Genomic DNA, 17,424 nt, shown 5'->3' with positions numbered 1-17,424 from the left:
GAGTGCTCCATCCTGCTCCACAGAACTGTTGAGCACCATTGCTGGCCCGCATTCTGCCCCCTCCTGTTCTCCTCCCCTTTCCCCACTCTTCAGTACTTACCTGAGGGATCAAGTCCAATTTGAGGATAGCCCTGGGCCTCCTGGGCCATTGCACCCAAAACTGGATGCTGACGATATTCCATGCAGGAGGGTCAGAGTTTACCTTCCTGTGGTGCCTTGGGGCATTGACTATATACATTTTGTGCTCCATTATTTTATAGTTATAGAGGGAGCCATTTTGAATTGCAGGTTGCAAGGGGAATAACTAATGGCAGTTGACATTTGAAAAGGAGAAGGAAGGGTTTTAGGTGTTTACAATCTATATTAATGACTTGGATGAAGGGATCAAGTGTATTGTCAAATTTGCTGACGATACAAAGATAGGTGGGAAAGCAAGTTGTGAGGAGGATGCAAAGTATCTACAAATGGATATAGATAGGTTAAGTAAGTGGGCAAAAATTCGGCAGATGGAAGATAATGTGGGAAAATGTGAGGTTATCCACTTTGGTAGGAAGAGTAGAAAAGCAAAATATTATTTAAATGGGGAGAGATGACAGAATGCTGCGGTACAGAGGGACCTGAGTGTCCTCATATATGAAACACAAAAGGCCAGTATGCAGGTACAGCAAGTAATTAGAAAGGCAAATGGAATGTTGGCCTTTATTGCAAGGGGGATGAATATAAAAGTAGGGAACTCCTGCTACAACTGTACAGGGCATTGATTTGGAATTTCTGCCTCTGAGAGCTTTGGAGGCTGACTCATTGAATATATTCGAGGCTGAGATAGACAAATTCTTGAACTATAGGGGAGTCAAGGGTTATGGGGAACAGGCAGGAAAGTGTTCTTATGTAGGTGTGGAGTCCAGACAAAAATGCTACTGTATTCCAGCTAGAGAGAACAAAAGAAGTATGATCATTCGACATCCTCTGGCAAGATGGCTTATGAGGGCAAAGTGGCAGAATAGTGATGAAATAGCAGCTTATTTGAATGGCAGGGTAAAGATAGATGGCGATTACAAGTAAATTCAACTTTCTGGGCAACCATGCTCCTGCTGCAGAGCCCAGCAGATACCGCAAGCCTGTTTTGAAGAAGGGGACTGAGGAAGATGGAGGAAGTAGACTGTCAAATGTCTTGTCAGTTGTTCCTTAAGAGACAGCATAATTAAACCCTGGGGACTGGAGTCTAACCCCTTCAGTTAGGGCAGCTAAAGTAAAGAGCCGGACATTAAGCTAAATAGAGACCCAATAATGTCTGCTTTCAACACATTCATTAAAACTGATTGGTAAACGATGATTCCCTAGTGGATAACAAAACAAAGTGTTGACTCCCCAGGCACAGCTGAGTGATGGTGGATAAGCTATGGCACTGCACAGCATTGTCATTGGTAGGCTAGTTAAAGAGAGACTCATTTGAATATTGCCTCTGGTGTTAATTCACATCCTGTTTTTTTTCCTTCCCTGGCAGGATTTCATCTGAGTGGAACTGTGACCGAGCCAGGCACCCAGTCGGAACCCGAAATGATCTACAGAGTAGCCATCAGCTTTGACCGCTGCAAGATCACCTCCGTAACGTGTGGCTGTGGCAACAAGGACATTTTTTACTGTGCCCATGTAGTGGCACTTTCCCTGTACAGAATAAGAAAGGCTGACCAAGTCAAACTGCGTCTTCCCATCTCCGAGACACTTTTCCAAATGAACAGAGACCAACTTCAGAAATTTATTCAGTATTTAATCACAGCCCACCACACAGAAGTACTTCCCACAGCACAGAAATTGGCTGATGAAATCCTGTCGTCCAATTCGGAGATCAACCAAGTACATGGTAACTATTGTAAGGGTCCCTTCCCCTCTCCCATTAATGGATGTCATTGTATTGTGATGTATTGATGTGTCCAGTTAGTACTATGTGCAGGGCATATCTTGGACCAGAATTCTATTCTGGATACTTCGTATGACCCCTTGTAAATACAATTATTGACGCAAACAAAATATGTGTGCGGTAAAATAAATATCAAAAACTTGATCTGAATTTCTATAAAAAAACATGTTTTTGATAAAAACATTTCCATTAAATTCACACTTAGTTGTACATTCTAATCCATTTTCAGAAAGTATAGCAGTCCTAAAGAAATTAATAGATTTATTATTTCATTGCTCCCATCTAGAGCATTTGAAAATGGTTTAAATTGTTGACTCTAATTCACTCTAGTGAGCAGTGAATGAAAAAAACAATCCTACAAAAACATTTTGCTTCTTGTCAATTTTCACCTCTCCCCAACACATTGATTCCTTGCTGAAATATAGTTCCACAAATACTTGTCTCCTTCTGGTACCTTGGGCAGAGGTTCTTTATTTATGTGGGATCCATGGCATTGTGTGCTGGTTGGTGTTTGACTGAATAGCACCATCGCTGACCCAAGCTAGTTTAGGCTGCAGTTATGCAAAGACCGTAGCTAGCTGTAACATGCAAAGTGCAACCAGCAGGCTAGTTCTACTGTGGCCATGTGTGGCTGCAACTCAGATGTTGACCACCAGAAGGGTGCAACATTTCTGTTTAACCAGAACAGTTTTGAATGGACAAAAAAAGTGGCAGTTGAATTGTAGCCTATGATAGGAATCCATTATAAGCTTCTTCATTCAAATTTTTGAGATGAGATGCTATAGTTCCAAAAGGATTTGAATATCAAAATTTAGGCTCTAATTAATTGTGTTTAAAAAGTCCATGGAATTTTCCCTGTATTTATATGGCAATGTGTTTTCTATAAATTGAAACCTTGTGCATCTGCTGCTCACAGCCTCATAAAAATGTGGGAAAGGGTAATATTGTGGCAACAATAATTTCTTGTATTGTGTGTTCTTGCAGTTGGGTAATCAGGGAGGTGCAGGTCTGAGGAGAAATATTGCTTTACAAGGAGTAAAAGTATGAAGGAGTTAACTTGGACAGTCTTGCATACTTCTTAGAGACTGCCCTGAAATTCATGAGCTGTTCTGTGCTGTGGATTTGTGGTTGAGAATGCTTCAAAGTCATTTCACTGCAAACCTTTACAGTCACTGTGGAGATCATAAAAGTGAAACGGCAGTCTACTGTCAAAGCGCATCCCTCCTGCCTGCAGATTTAATTTGGAAGGTTAGACAGATATTTTAGCTTTTTGAACAAAGCATGTACACTCAAAAAAGGTTGGGGTTGTGGAGAGAGAACCTATTGTGGGAAACTAGTGGACATGAAACATAGAAAGATGAAAGTGGAGTTGATTGCAATCCTATGGTCAAGTTATTACACAACAGTCATCATAGGCAGTCCCTTGGAATCGAGGAAGACTTGCTTCCACTCTAAAAATGAGTCTTGAACAATCCAATACGAGAACCACAGTCCCTGTCACAGGTGGGACAGACAGTCGTTGAGGGAAAGGGTGGGTGGGACTGGTTTGCCGCACGCTCTTTCCACTGCCTGCGCTTGATTTCTGCATGCTCTTGACGATGAGACTCGGTGCTCAGCGCCCTCCCGGATGCACTTTCTCCACTTAGGGCGGTCTTTGGCCAGGGACTCCCAGGTGTCAGTGGGGATGTTGCACTTTATCAGGGAGGCTTTGAGGGTGTCCTTGTAATGTTTCCTTTGCCCACCTTTGGTTCGTTTGCCGTGAAGGAGTTCCGAGTAGAGCACTTGTTTTGGGAGTCTCGTGTCTGGCATGCGAACAATGTGGCCTGCCCAACGGAACATAGAAAGATGAAGGTGGAGTTGATTGCAATCCTGTGGTCAAGTTATTACACAACAGTATTGTCTGAGTAAAAGGTTACTGAGTATTCCTGCCTGAACCTGCCCATTAGATTGCTGCCGTGTAACACTCCCTTATTCCAAAGAAAACCTGTTTTCTCTTCCGACAGGTGAAGCTTCTGATTTGCTGACAGCAGCTTTGTAACTTAGAAGCAAAAACTCCCGAATTCTGGTTTGCAAAATAAACTAATCAGCTTCCAAACTGCTAGTAAATGAGTGACTTGTTTTTTTGGTGAATCACATTTACAGCGAAAGTTGCATTGCTTTCAGTTTGTCTACTTTAGTAGGCGTTAAATTTTCTACCTTGTCCATACAAAGTTTAACGAGATCTGCACACTTGTTTCTGGTTCATTTCTTAGCTGATTTTAAACCGGTTTTGTGTTGATGCCCTGTGCTGTGGTAAGCCTCTGAGCCAGTCAGTGAAGGTACCTACAGCTGATTTCTGCAGCACTACTGTCTTCTTCTGTTGCTTTTACTGTTCTTGATGCACATATACTGAGGATGGATAGATTTCATGGGGTGGGGGGGGTGGGAGGTGCGGTTGACAGGGTGATGCTAATAAAGAGACGATCATGTTAGATTGTGCTGTGTAGGTTAATATATTTTTCATTATAAGTGTCAAAAATCATTAGCATATCTGTAGGAGTAGCTGATGATTTTTGACATCTTGCATTCCAGCCCCGGATATTGTGTAGGCGAAGGGAACAGGAGAAAGGTGCTAAAGTCTGTTGTGCTGAGAATCAGCTGTCTCATAAGTGTTTCATTTTTGCTGAGTGATTTTATATTTGTGAAGGTGAGGTTAGAAAAGTGAGGAAGTGAAATGTGTTTGCAATTTTGCATCTAGTGTCAGGATTTAACGTAACTGTTTTGGGTATGAGTGCAGCTTTTTCCATTATCCCAACAAATATGTTTGTATGCTTGATTTCAGAGATTCATCCTTGCTGTACCAGGTGACATTTTCCTTCTGCTAACAGCCTTCCTTATAGCTCTTTTGAATGTGACAAGCCAATCTGACAACTTTGTGCAACAGACATGTGCCCACAAGGAAAGTGCATTTAAACTGCTTAAACTCATTTCTTGCGTCAAACTGAGAAAACTATAATCGCACGTTGATTTGAGCCCAGGTCCCAGTGAGAAAGGATAGTCTTCTTACTCAGTGTTGCACTTAGTTTACTGGTTTTCGAATCAAAACAAATATAATTGGACAGTTTTCATTGCAATCTGATCAGTGTCACAATACAATGGTCCTCGCTATCGCATCAAGCACATTCTACTGTCCTCCTTGCAATCATATCACCTGTCTCTTATCTCTAATTATGCAATCTCTTTCATCCTCATTGTACAATTATCTGGCTGACTCTCACTCTCATTGTTTGATCTTCACTGCTTTCATCATCATTAACATGCTACCGTGTCCTCATTATGCTCCTGTCCTTAACTATATTGTTCTACACTTTAAATTATTCCAGCCATTCAGTTATCCTTATTATGGTCGTAACTTCATTACCCTACTGCCTGCTCTTCCTTACTGTCCCATCACCCCACATTAGATGATCCTTACCCTAATAAACAAAAAGATTATTGGAGCCAATTTATCTTCTGTTTGTGATGAATCATTACAATGAAATGGAAGTTCTCTAAAAGAACAAATAATGGACTCATTTGGTGGATACAGACTAGTCGTGTTTGGTCCCACTGGATTCGTGCTCTGGTGATTTTCAGCCAGTTAAATGTTGCTGCTATCGTCAGGAATATATTCACACTATATAGAGGTTCTGTTTTGCTCTTGAGAAATTGCAGGCATGCGCCTGCATCTTAACTCCGAAAAAGTTTGCATTTACATTACCTTACTGTTCCAAGGGCATCTGAATTAGGTACTGAACCCATGCGGCATGGGTTTGAAGCCTAACAATGACAGGGGGAAAAGAACTGGTGCAAGTTACACCAGACTGTAGTATCTTCCAAAATTTACAATTTTACCCATATTTGAACAGTAACTGACAAAATATAGCAAAAAATATTGATGTCTGAAAAATCCAACATTCCAAAAGTTGCCAAATTTACAGAAGGTATTTCGTAAAATAAAATTGCTATCTATAGCCTTCACTTGTGCATGCACCACGGAGAAGGGGGCTACACTGACCACAGGTTATGGACCTTCATCGGGTCCACCAAATTTCCTGTTCTTGGTGGTACTCTAATGTGCGATTACAATCTCATCCACCTTCTCCCCTCCTCCCCATTGCAAGTATGGAGGGCTCCATCTCCCACCGTTTTGGCCGACACAGAAAACATCCTTTCTGTAAAGTAAGCCACCTGTCACTATGTGAAAGCTATCAGGAAACAATGTCTAAAAGAATAGCTGGTGCAGGATTCACTATTACAGTCAGGAGGCTATTGTTCACCATTACAGCGGAGAGATTGAGGAGCAATTGATCACAAATGCATGGAAAAGAAGTTAGTAACTGGAACTTATCCAGGACTGTGTAAAAATGTACAGTTAATCATACCACACGTAGAAATGTTGCACAGGAGGACTGATTTATTTGCAACTCACTCAAAAAAAAACGTATTTGTAGTTACCTTATTTTTAATGAGATGCAGTGATGACATAAGCACCTTAACTGTAACTGTCAGCACTTAGTACGAATAATAAGTCTGAAAAATATGTGCTATATTTACTGGCAAAAACATATTCCAGCTGAAAAGGGTTCGTGGAGTGCATATAATGCATTATCATTTCTAAAGTCTATTTGAATGTATTTTTAACCAAGTTTGCTTTTGGCATGAGGCGATGCCTCAGTTACATGATTCACAATTGAAAATTTCAGACCTGGAACTTTTCCAATGTTGACAGCTGTCGTTCATGTTCGAGATGAGCTTAACCACTTGGTGTGATGTTTGATAGTTCTCAGATACTGGGTTTTGAATATCGAAAGGTGAATGATGCAGTCAAATGCAGGCAAATACCTGAAAGAAAAATTCTGAAGTTGGGATCGGAGCACAAATATGGTGGTGCTTGAGTTGACTATTATAAACCTGCATGTTAGGATGAGGCAGGACACGACTAAAAAAATGATTAAGAAAGGGAAGATAGACTATGAAAGTAAACAGATAGAAAGAGTTTCTATAGGTATAGAAAGAGTTTCTACAGGTATATAAAAAGGAAAAGAGTGGCTACAGTAAATGTTGATCCCTTAGAGGACGAGACCGGGGAATTAGTAATGGGGAACATGGAGATGGCAGAAACTCTGAACAAATATTTTGTATCAGTCTTTACGGTAGAGGACACTAACAATATTCCAACAGTGGATAGTCAAGGGGCTATGGGGGGGGGAGGAACTTACCACTATCACAATCACTAAGGAGGTGGTACTCAGTAAAATAATGGGACTAAAGGCAGATAAATCCCCTGGACCTGATGGCTTGCATCCTAGGGTCTTAAGAGAAATAGCGGCAGGGATAGTGGATGCATTGGTTGTAATTTACCAAAATTCCCTGGATTCTGGGGAGGTCCCAGCAGATTGGAAAACTGCAAATGTAACGCCCTTATTTAAAAAAGGAGGCAGACAAAAAGCAGGAAACTACAGACCAGTTAGTCCAACATCTGTTGCTGGGAAAATGTTGGCGTCCATTATTAAAGAAGCAGTAGCAGGACATTTGGAAAAGCAAAATTTGGTCAGGCAGAGTCAGCATGGATTTATGAAGGGGAAGTCATGTTTGACAAATTTGCTAGAATTCTTTGAGGATGTAACGAACAGGGTAGATAAAGGGGAACAAATGGATGTGATGTAGTTGGACTTCCAGAAAGCATTTGACAAGGTGCTACATAAAAGGTTACTGCACAAGATAAAAGTTCACTGGGTTGGGGGTAATATATTAGCATGGATAGAGGATTGGCTAACTAACAGAAAACAAAGAGTCGGGATAAATGGTTCATTCTCGGGTTGGCAAGCAGTAACTAGGGGGGTACCGTAGGGATCGGTGCTGGGACCCCAACTATTTACAATCTATATTGACGACTTGGAAGAAGGGACTGAATGTAACGTAGCCAAGTTTGCTGACGATATAAAGATGGGAGGAAAAGCAATGTGTGAGGAGGACACAAAAAATCTGCAAAAAAACAGGCTTAGTGAGTGGGCAAAAATTTGTCAGATGGAGTATAATGTCGGAAAGTGTGAGGTCTTGCACTTTGGCAGAAAAAAAATCAAAGAGCAAGTTATTATTTAAATGGAGAAAGATTGCAAAGTACCGCAGTACAGCAGGACCTGGGGGTATTTATGCATGAAACACAAAAGAATAGTATGCAGGTACAGCAAGTGATCAGGAAGGTCAATGGTATCTTGGCCTTTATTGCAAAGGGGATGGAGTATAAAAGCAGGGAAGTCTTGCTACAGTTATATAAGGTATTGGTGAGGCCACACTTGGAATACTGCGTGCAGTTTTGGTTTCCATATTTACGAAATGATATACTTGCTTTGGAGGCAATTCAGAGAAGGTTCACTAGGTTGATTCCGGAGATGTGGGGGGTTGACTTATGAGGAAAGGTTGAGTAGGTTGGGCCTCTACTCATTGGAATTCAGAAGAATGAGAGGTGATCTTATCGAAACGTCTAAGATTGTGAGGAGGATTGACAAGGTGGATGCAGAGAGGATGTTTCCACTGATGGGGGAGACTAGAACTAGAGGGCATGATCTTAGAATAAGGGGCCACCCATTTAAAACAGAGATGAGGAGAAATTTCTTCTCTGAGGTTTGTAAATCTGTGGAATTCGCTGCCTCAGAGAGCTGTGGAAGCTGGGACATTGAATAAATTTAAGACAGAAATAGACAGTTTCCTAAATGATAAGGGGATAAAGGGTTATAGGGAGCGTGCGGGGAAGTGGAGCTGAGTCCATGATCAGATCAGCCATGATCTTATTACATGTCAGAGCAGGCTCGAGGGGCTGTATGGCCTACTCCTGTTCCTATTTCTTATGTTCTTATTTCTGTAGTTGCAAGGACTAATTGTAAGAAGCAGGCAGTGACATTTGGTTAAACAAAGTTTCCCCCCCCTCCCACTTTAGTCTGACAAAATAAAATTACTAACACTAAAAAATGAAAATTGGCTTTGTTTATATAAATTCTAAAACCCAGGCACTTCTCAAAAACAGCTTCTTAAAATTAAGTAGAATTACTGGGATATGACAATTTATACAAAATATTGTTTTCAAATCCTTCTATTGAGTATGGCGCACAGCTTATTTACATATTTTAACATGATACCAGATTAAGAAAAAAATACAAAAACTTGGATTTTGTTTCCATCTCTACCCCCATATTTATCCCAAAGATAATGGAGGTAAGTAACATGATCATTTGTATGATGCTGTGACATATTTTAGTAATTGAGAATTTACCACTTAACACATGTGATGTGCGCTCAGCTGCAAAACAAATCTTCTGTCTGTTGGCTTGGGGACTACCCGTTAGTGTTTCGGAAGTAAAATTGAGGGCAAGTAATTATTTACAAAAACAAGAAACTGCTGGGGACATTAAATTATTAATCCTCTGCCTGCATTCGCTCCAGGAAATTTCCAAGCCCATGACAGCAGCTGAGAATGCAGCAGCATTAGAATTAAACTCGAGGGGCCGATTTTAACCCCGAGTCGGGGTGAGGAGTGGGTTAATCGGAGGGGCTCGTGGTAGAAAAAGGGAGGCCATGGCTATCCTCACCCCGCAAAAGGAAGATTTAGACTTGTCTGGCAGAGCTTCTTTTGTCTTCAAACCTGCTTCTGTCTCACGGGAAAGCTGCAAAGCGTCCCCGCTCAGGCCTTGGTTGTAACTGCATCGGGGTCTTATTGACATAAAACGGACCCCGATTTGCATCAGTTTATGAGGGGTGACTTTTCTGCCTGCAAATCCATTCTGGTTAATATCGGAAACGGTCGGGGATTTGAGCAAGTAAGTAACCTGCTCGTTTTTAATCGCCGGTTGGATAGGGTTAAAATCGATTGCTCTGCGTTGCTAAAATGGACTCAAATAGTTTTAAAACACAGCAGGACAGTTTCAGTTGAACTTTCTACCATTTTTATATTACCTCTGATATCACAGTAAAATACAGATATCACCACATGATTAAACTATACAGTACACACCTGACAATATTTTGAATTCATAAAAGCCAAAAAAATTGCAACACACAAGCATGCTTCCCGTGCCTTCTCACTATGCCTGTGCTAGCTCTTTAACTGGAGCGATCTACTTTAATGCTATTTCCTGTACTTTTGTACACACTTCCATTTTGAATACTTATGCAATTCCTTTCTAAATGATGTTATGATGTCTGTCTCGATAAACACTTGTGGTAAAGCATTTCGTGCTCTAGTAGTCACCTTTGTGAGAACATTTCTTCGAACTTCCCCCTTCACCTTGCTGGTGAAAATGCTCAGCCTTGGCTGCTTGTTTCTGATTCGCCAACTCGTGGAAACAGTTTTTCATTGCTTACCTTTCTCAAAGCATTTCATCTGCTTGAAAACCTACTTCTAAGATAATATTATTCTGTGTCGTAAACAGAATCCTTTTGTAGTGGTGTGAGTGACGAACATCTCCGTTTTTACCTGGGAAGTTGTTCCGTCACTTTATTGCTGTTAAATTATAGCCTTTGTTGTACAAATAAAAATCCTGTTGGAAAATCTTTCTATCCAGTCATTCTGAATCTGTTCTCTTTGAGACTGTTGAACATGACGGTGATCTTGAAATGTATTTCATTTTACTACTCATACTGTTGAGGTCAGAATCTGAGCTGCCCTATTTCCTCAATAGTTGAAGTAGAGCAGCTTGGATAGGAAGATCGTATCAGAGCCCAGATGGCAGACAGTTGTATCCTACAGGACAAAATCTGCATTGGTGCGAATGGTCGATTTTCTAGGTGACTTTAGCTCTGTTTGAACGAGAAAAAATAGAACAAATAATTTGATTTGCATTAAATTCATGTATCACCTGACTGTTACCAGTTTATACTGGCACCAAACAAGTTGATATGCACCTTACTGACTGACTACAAAGTAAGGGAAGTATTTGCATTTATATAGTGCCTTTCACTACCTTGGGACATCCCAACACATTTACAGCCAATTAAGTACTTTTTTTGAAAGTGTCGTCACTGTTTTAATGTAGGGAAACATCAGCACAAAGCAAGGTCCCACAAACAGCAATGAGATACATGATAAGTTAATCTGTTTCTGGTGATGTTGGTTGAGGGATAAATATTGACTAGCTTCCTCCTTTGAATTTTCTTTGTTTGATATTCTTTTGAAACCACTTCAGCCTGACTGTGATGTGATCAATTGGCTATCAGCCAATAGGCCTAACAATGGCTTGCTTTTTAATGAACTGCTTGTGGATCTCCTGTGCAATTGCTCACAAGAAGTCCTCTGCCCCTGATTTGTGTCTCTCTTATTCTGTCGCTGCATTTCTTTTTCTCACTCCTCTGATATCTGCCTCTCTGTCCTGATCTCTCTCTCTCTCTCTCTGCCCCGCACTCTTCCTTGCCTGCTCTCTTGCCCTCTATGATCTTTCTGTTTCTTCAATTACCCTCTTTTTCTCTCTCTCTCTTTCTCTCATCTATGGCTCTGTCCCCCATGCCTCTGTGCAATCTCCCCCTCCCCTTTCTAGAACTCTTCTCCCCCAAAATGGGTAGTCCAGAGCGGCTAATGCGGTTAACAGAAAAAAAAAATTGTCCAAAGAAGGAAGACCCAAGAGCAGCAAGCACGCTGCCAGCAGTGGGATATTGACCCAAACAGCTAAAGCAGGCAGTAGCAAAAATATTTAAATGACTGGCACAGACAGAGAAAGGCTAGAATCAGGATTAGGGTACAGCGGCAGGAAAGGCAAAGACAGAAGTATCATAGAATCATAGAAATTTATAGCATGGAAGGAGGCCATTTTGGACCATCGTGTCCGTGCCGGCCGACCAAGAGCTATCCAGCCTAATACCACTTTCCAGCTCTTGGTAGGTAGTCCTGTAGGTTACGTCACTTCAAATACACATCTTAGTACTTTTTAAATGTGGTGAGGGTTTCTGCCTTTACCACCCTTTAGGTGAAGAAATTTCCCCTCAAATCCCCTCTAAACCTTCCACAAATTACTTTAAATCTATGCCCAATGGTTGTTGACCTCTCTGCTAAGGGAAATAGGTCCTTCCTATCCACTCTATCCAGGCCCCTCATAATTTTAAACACCTCAATAAGATCTCCCCTCAGCTTCCTCTGTCCAAAGAAAACAAGCCTAGTCTATCCAATCTTTCCTCATAGCTAAAATTCTCCAGTTCAAGCAACATCCTCGTAAAGTTCCTCTATACTCTCTCTAGTGCAATCACATCTTTCCTGTAATGTGGTGACCAGAACTGCATGCAGTACTCTAGCTGTGCCCTAAATAGTATTTTATACAGTTCAAGCATAACCTCCCTGTTCTTGTATTCTATGCCTCGGCTAATAAAGGCAAGTAATTCCATATGCCGCCTTAACCACCTTATCAACCTGGCCTGCTACCTTCAGGGATCTGTGGAAATGCATTCCAAGGTCCCTTTGTTCCTCTACACTTCTTAGTGTCCTATCATTTAATGTGCATTCCCTTGCCTTGTTAGTCCTTCCCAAATGCATTCCCTCACACTTCTCAGGATTGAATTCCATTTGCCACTGTTCTGTCCACCTGACCAGTTTGTTGATATCTTCCTGCAATCTACAGCTTTCTTCTTTATCAACCACACAGCCAATTTTAATATCATCTGCAAACTTGTTAATCATACCCCCTACATTCAAGTTTAAATCATTGATATATACCACAAAAAGCAAGGGACCCAGCACCGAGCCCTGATGGCTTGCATCCTAGGGTCTTAAGAGAAGTAGCGGCAGGGATTGTGGATGCATTGGTTGTAATTTACCTTGGATTCTGGGGAAGTCCCAGCAGATTGGAAAACTGTAAATGTAACGCCCCTATTTAAAAACGGAGGCAGACAAAAAGCAGGAAACTATAGACCAGTTAGCCTAACATCTGTGGTTGGGAAAATGTTGGAGCCCATTATCAAAAAAGCAGTAACAGGACATTTGGAAAAGCAAAATTCGGTCAGGCAGAGTTAGCATGGATTTATGAAGGGGAAGTCATGTTTGACAAATTTGCTAGCATTCTTTGAGGATGTAACAAACAGGTTGGATAAAGGGGAACCAGTGGATGTGGTGTATTTGGACTTCCAGAAGACATTTGACAAGGTGCCACATAAAAGGTTACTGCACAAGATAAAAGTTCACGGGGTTGGGGGTAATATATTAGCATGGATAGAGGATTGGCTAACGAACAGAAAACAGAGAGTGGGGATAAATGGTTAATTCTCGGGTTGGCAATCAGTAACCAGTGGGGTGCCGCAGGGATCAGTGCTGGGACCCCAACTATTTACAATCTATATTAACGACTTGGAGGAAGGAACCGAGTTTAACGTAGCCAAGTTTGCCGATGATACAAAGATGGGAGGAAAATCAATGTGTGAGGAGGACACACAAAATCTGCAAAAGGACATATAGACAGGCTAAGTGAGTGGACAAAAGTTTGGCAGATGGAGTATAATGTGTGAGGTCATGTATTTTGGCAGAAAAAAAATCAAAGAGCAAGTTATTATTTAAATGGAGAAAGATTGCAAGAGTGCTGCAGTACAGCGGGACCTGGGGGTACTTGTGCATGAAACACAAAAGGTTAGCATGCAGGTTCAGCAAGTGATCAGGAAGGCCAATGGAATCTTGGCCTTAATTGCAAAGGGGATGGAGTATAAAAGCAGGGAAGTCTTGCTACAGTTATACAGGGTATTGGTGAGGCCACACTTGGAATACTGCGTACAGTTTTGGTTTCCATATTTACAAAAGGATATACTTGCTTTGGAGGCAGTTCAGAGAAGGTTCACAAGGTTGATTCCAGAGATGAGGTGGTTGACTTATGAGGAAAGGTTGAGTAGGTTGGACCTCTACTCTTTGGAATTCAGAAGAATGAGAGGTGATCTTATTGAAACGTATAAGATTATGAGGGGGCTTGACAAGGTGGATGCAGAGAGGATGTCTCCACTGATGGGGGAGATTAGAACTAGAGGGCATGATCTTAGAATAAGGGGCTGCCCATTTAAAACTGAGATGAGGAGAAATTTATTCTCTCAGAGAGTTGTGGATCTGTGGAATTCGCTGCCTCAGAGCTGTGGAAGCTGGGATATTGAATACATTTAAGACAGAAATAGACAGTTTCTTGAACGATAAGGGAATAAGGGGTTATGGAGAGCGGACAGAGAAGTCGACCTGAGTCCATGATCAGATCAGCCATGATCGTATTAAATGGCAGAGCAGGCTCGAGGGGCCGTATGGCCTTCTCCTGCTCTTATTTCTTATGTTCTTATAACTCCATTGGAAACAGCTTTCCAATAACAAAAACACCCATCAACCATTACCCTTTGTTTCCTGCCTCAGAGCCAATTTTGGATCCAACTTGTCACTTTGGCCTGGATCAGTCTGCCATGTGGGACCTTATCAAAAGCCTTGTTAAAATCCATATCTACTATATCAAACGCACTACCCTCATCGATCCTCCTTGTTACCTCCTCAAAATATTCAGTCAAGTTAGTCAGACATTACCTTCCCTTAACAAATCCATGCTGATTGTCCTTTGTTAATCTATGTCTTTCTAAATGAAGATTTATCCTGTCCTTCAGAATTTTTCCCAATAATTTTCCCACCAACAAGGTTAGGCTGACTGGCCTGTAATTACTCGGTCTATCCCTTTCTCCCTTTTTAAACAAAGCTATCACGTTAGCAGTCCTCCGGCACCACACCAGTTGCCAGAGAAGCTTGGATAATGATGGTCAGAGCTTATGCTATTTCCTCTTTTGCTTCTTTTAACAACCTAGGATACATTAAATCCGGGCCTAGGGATTTATCCACTTTCAAAACTGCTAAACCCCTTAATACTTCCTCTCTCACTATGTCTTCACGAAGGAAGACACAAATAATCTTCTCGAAGTACCAGGGGACCGAGGGTCTAGTACTCTGGATCAGTTCCTATGGACTGGAGGGTAGCTAATGTAACACTACTTTTTAAAAAGGAGGGAGAGAGAAAACAGGTAATTATAGACCAGTTAGCCTGACATCAGTAGTGGGGAAATTGTTGGAATCAATTATTAAGAATGAAATAGCAGCGCATTTGGAAAGCAGTGACAGGATCGGTCCAAGTCAGCATGGATTTATGAAAGGGAAATCATGCTTGACAAATCTTCTGGAAATTGTTGAGAATGTAACTAGAAGAGTGGACAAGGGAGAACCAGTGGATGTGGTGTTTTTGGACTTTCAAAGGCTTTGACAAGGTCCCACACAAGAGATTGGTGTGCAAAATCAAAACACATGGTATTGCGGGTAATGTATTGATGTGGATCGAGAACTGGTTGGCAGGCAGGAAGCAGAGAGTCGGGATAAACGGGTCCTTTTCAGAATGGCAGACAGTGACTAGTGGGGTGTCGCAGGGCTCAGTGCTGGGACCCCAGCTCTTTACAACATACATTAATGATTTAGATGGAGGAATTGAGTGTAATATTTCCAAGTTTGCAGATGACACTAAACTGGGTGGTGGTGTGAGCCGTGTGGAGGACGCTAAGAGGCTGCAGGGTGACTTGGACAGGTTAGGTGAGTGGGCAAATGCATGGCAGATGCAGTATAATGTGGATAAATGTGAGGTTATCCACTTTGGGGGCAAAAACACGAAGGCAGAATATTATCTGAATGGCGGCAGATTAGGAAAAGGGGAGGTGCAACGAGACCTGGGTGTCATGGTTCATCAGTCATTGAAAGTTGGCATGCAGGTACAGCAGGCGGTAAAGAAGACAAATGGTATGTTGGCCTTCATAGCTAGGGGATTTGAGCATAGGAGCAGGGAGGTCTTACTGCAGTTGTACAGGGCCCTGGTGAGGCCTCACCTGGAATATTGTGTTCAGTTTTGGTCTCCTAATCTGAGGAAGGACGTTCTTGCTATTGAGGGAGTGCAACTAAGGTTCACCAGACTGATTCCTGGGATGGCTGGAATGACAGATGAGAAGAGACTGGATCAACTGGGCCTTTATTCACTGGAGTTTAGAAGGATGAGAGGGGATCTCATAGAAACATATAAGATTCTGACGGGACTGGACAAGTTAGATGTGGGAAGAATGTTCCCGTTGTTGGGGAAGTCCAGAACCAGGGGACACAGTCTTCGGATAAGGGGTAGGCCATTTAGGACTGAGATGAGGAGAAACTTCTTCACTGAGAGTTGTTAGCCTGTGGAATTCCCTGCCGCAGAGAGTTGTTGATGGCAGTTCATTGGATATATTCAAGAGGGAGTTAGATATGGCCCTTATGGCTGAAGGGATGAAGGGGTATGGAGAGAAGGCAGAAAAGGGTACTGAGGGAATGATCAGCCATGATCTTATTGAATGATGGTGCAGGTTCGAAGGGCCGAATGGCCTACTCCTGCACCTATTTTCTATGTTTCTATATTTATTTCATCTAATATTTCACAATCCTTCTCCCTGATTGCAATGTCTGCATCGCCCCTCTCTCTGTGAAAACAGACGCAAAGTATTCATTAAGAACCATAACCATGTCTGCCGCCGCCACACAGTCTACCTTTATGGTTTCTAATAGGCCCTACTCTTTCTTTAGTTATACTCTTGCTCTTAATGTATTTATAAAACATCTTTGGGTTTTCCTTGATTTTACTTGCCAAAATGTTTTCATGCTCTCTCTTTGCTTTCCTAATTTCCTTTTTAATTTCACCCCTGCACTTTCTATACTCCTCTGGAGTTTCTGCAGTATTGAGCCCTCGGCATCTGTCATAAGCCTCCCTTTTTTCCTTTATCCCACCCTGTATGTCTGGCCCTGAAGTAGGGCCTGAACGGCCCAGTAACTACGTTGTAAAAACTTTGCAGCACGGGAAATCTGTATCAAAACCAGTGTGGCAGCAGAGGAGAGGCAGGGGAGCGTAAATGGATGCCAGAGTAATCACAAGGAGGATGGCAGAGCAGAGTCAGGAGGGGCAGGAAAAGGCACAGGAATGCTGCAAGAGGCCGTAATAAATTAAAAGAAAAACATCATAATAAAGCTTACGATCGGAAGGAGGAGTGCGACATTGGTTTAGTGGTAGCATTCATGCTCCACTTTAGAATGCCGACTCCGAATACTGGGGGTACTTGCGTCCGATGGGTGCGGTGGTCCCCTCATTGTAAAATGGTATGTGGGGCTTATTAGTCTTGATTGCAGGACATCTCGAAGAGGGTCATTTGAAGATAAAAACCGTGAGTAAAATAACAAGAATCCGCTCAGCTACTCTTCCTGAGTATGTGGTTCAAGAATCTTGTGTGAGACTTGCATTAGACAGAACACAGCGACCAGACATACAGAGAAGGGAAAATCATGCAGTAAAACAGAATGGCGGGCAGCGTGCACCACAAAACAGCTCGTGTTGGGAGGACCCGAAAGGCAAGTATAATGATAAGTTTATAATAAAAGCAGGTGTTACAGTGTTACTCATTAAAAGTAATATAAGCTATCGTTATTTAGGCTTAACTAAGTGCCCCGG

The 17,424-nt window shown here is 41.9% G+C and overlaps 1 protein-coding gene across 2 annotated transcripts in view; it reads left to right on the top strand.

The window, feature by feature from the left end:
- Positions 1-17,424, top strand: part of zswim5 (zinc finger, SWIM-type containing 5) — a 316,910-nt gene that overhangs the window by 194,589 nt on the left and 104,897 nt on the right. The window contains exon 2 of one of the 2 annotated variants that reach the window (XM_070886765.1): positions 1,505-1,861. In XM_070886765.1, coding sequence (XP_070742866.1) covers positions 1,505-1,861 — 357 coding nt within the window. Of the gene's footprint in view, positions 1-1,504; positions 1,871-17,424 lie in introns of both variants that reach the window. The other variant, XM_070886764.1, reaches the window with a different exon arrangement.

The sequence above is a fragment of the Pristiophorus japonicus genome, chromosome 8, assembly GCF_044704955.1.
Source record: "Pristiophorus japonicus isolate sPriJap1 chromosome 8, sPriJap1.hap1, whole genome shotgun sequence".
Classification (NCBI taxonomy): Eukaryota; Metazoa; Chordata; class Chondrichthyes; family Pristiophoridae; genus Pristiophorus; species Pristiophorus japonicus.
Note: the sequence above shows the minus strand (reverse complement) of the source record. Positions and strands in the feature narration are given on the sequence as shown.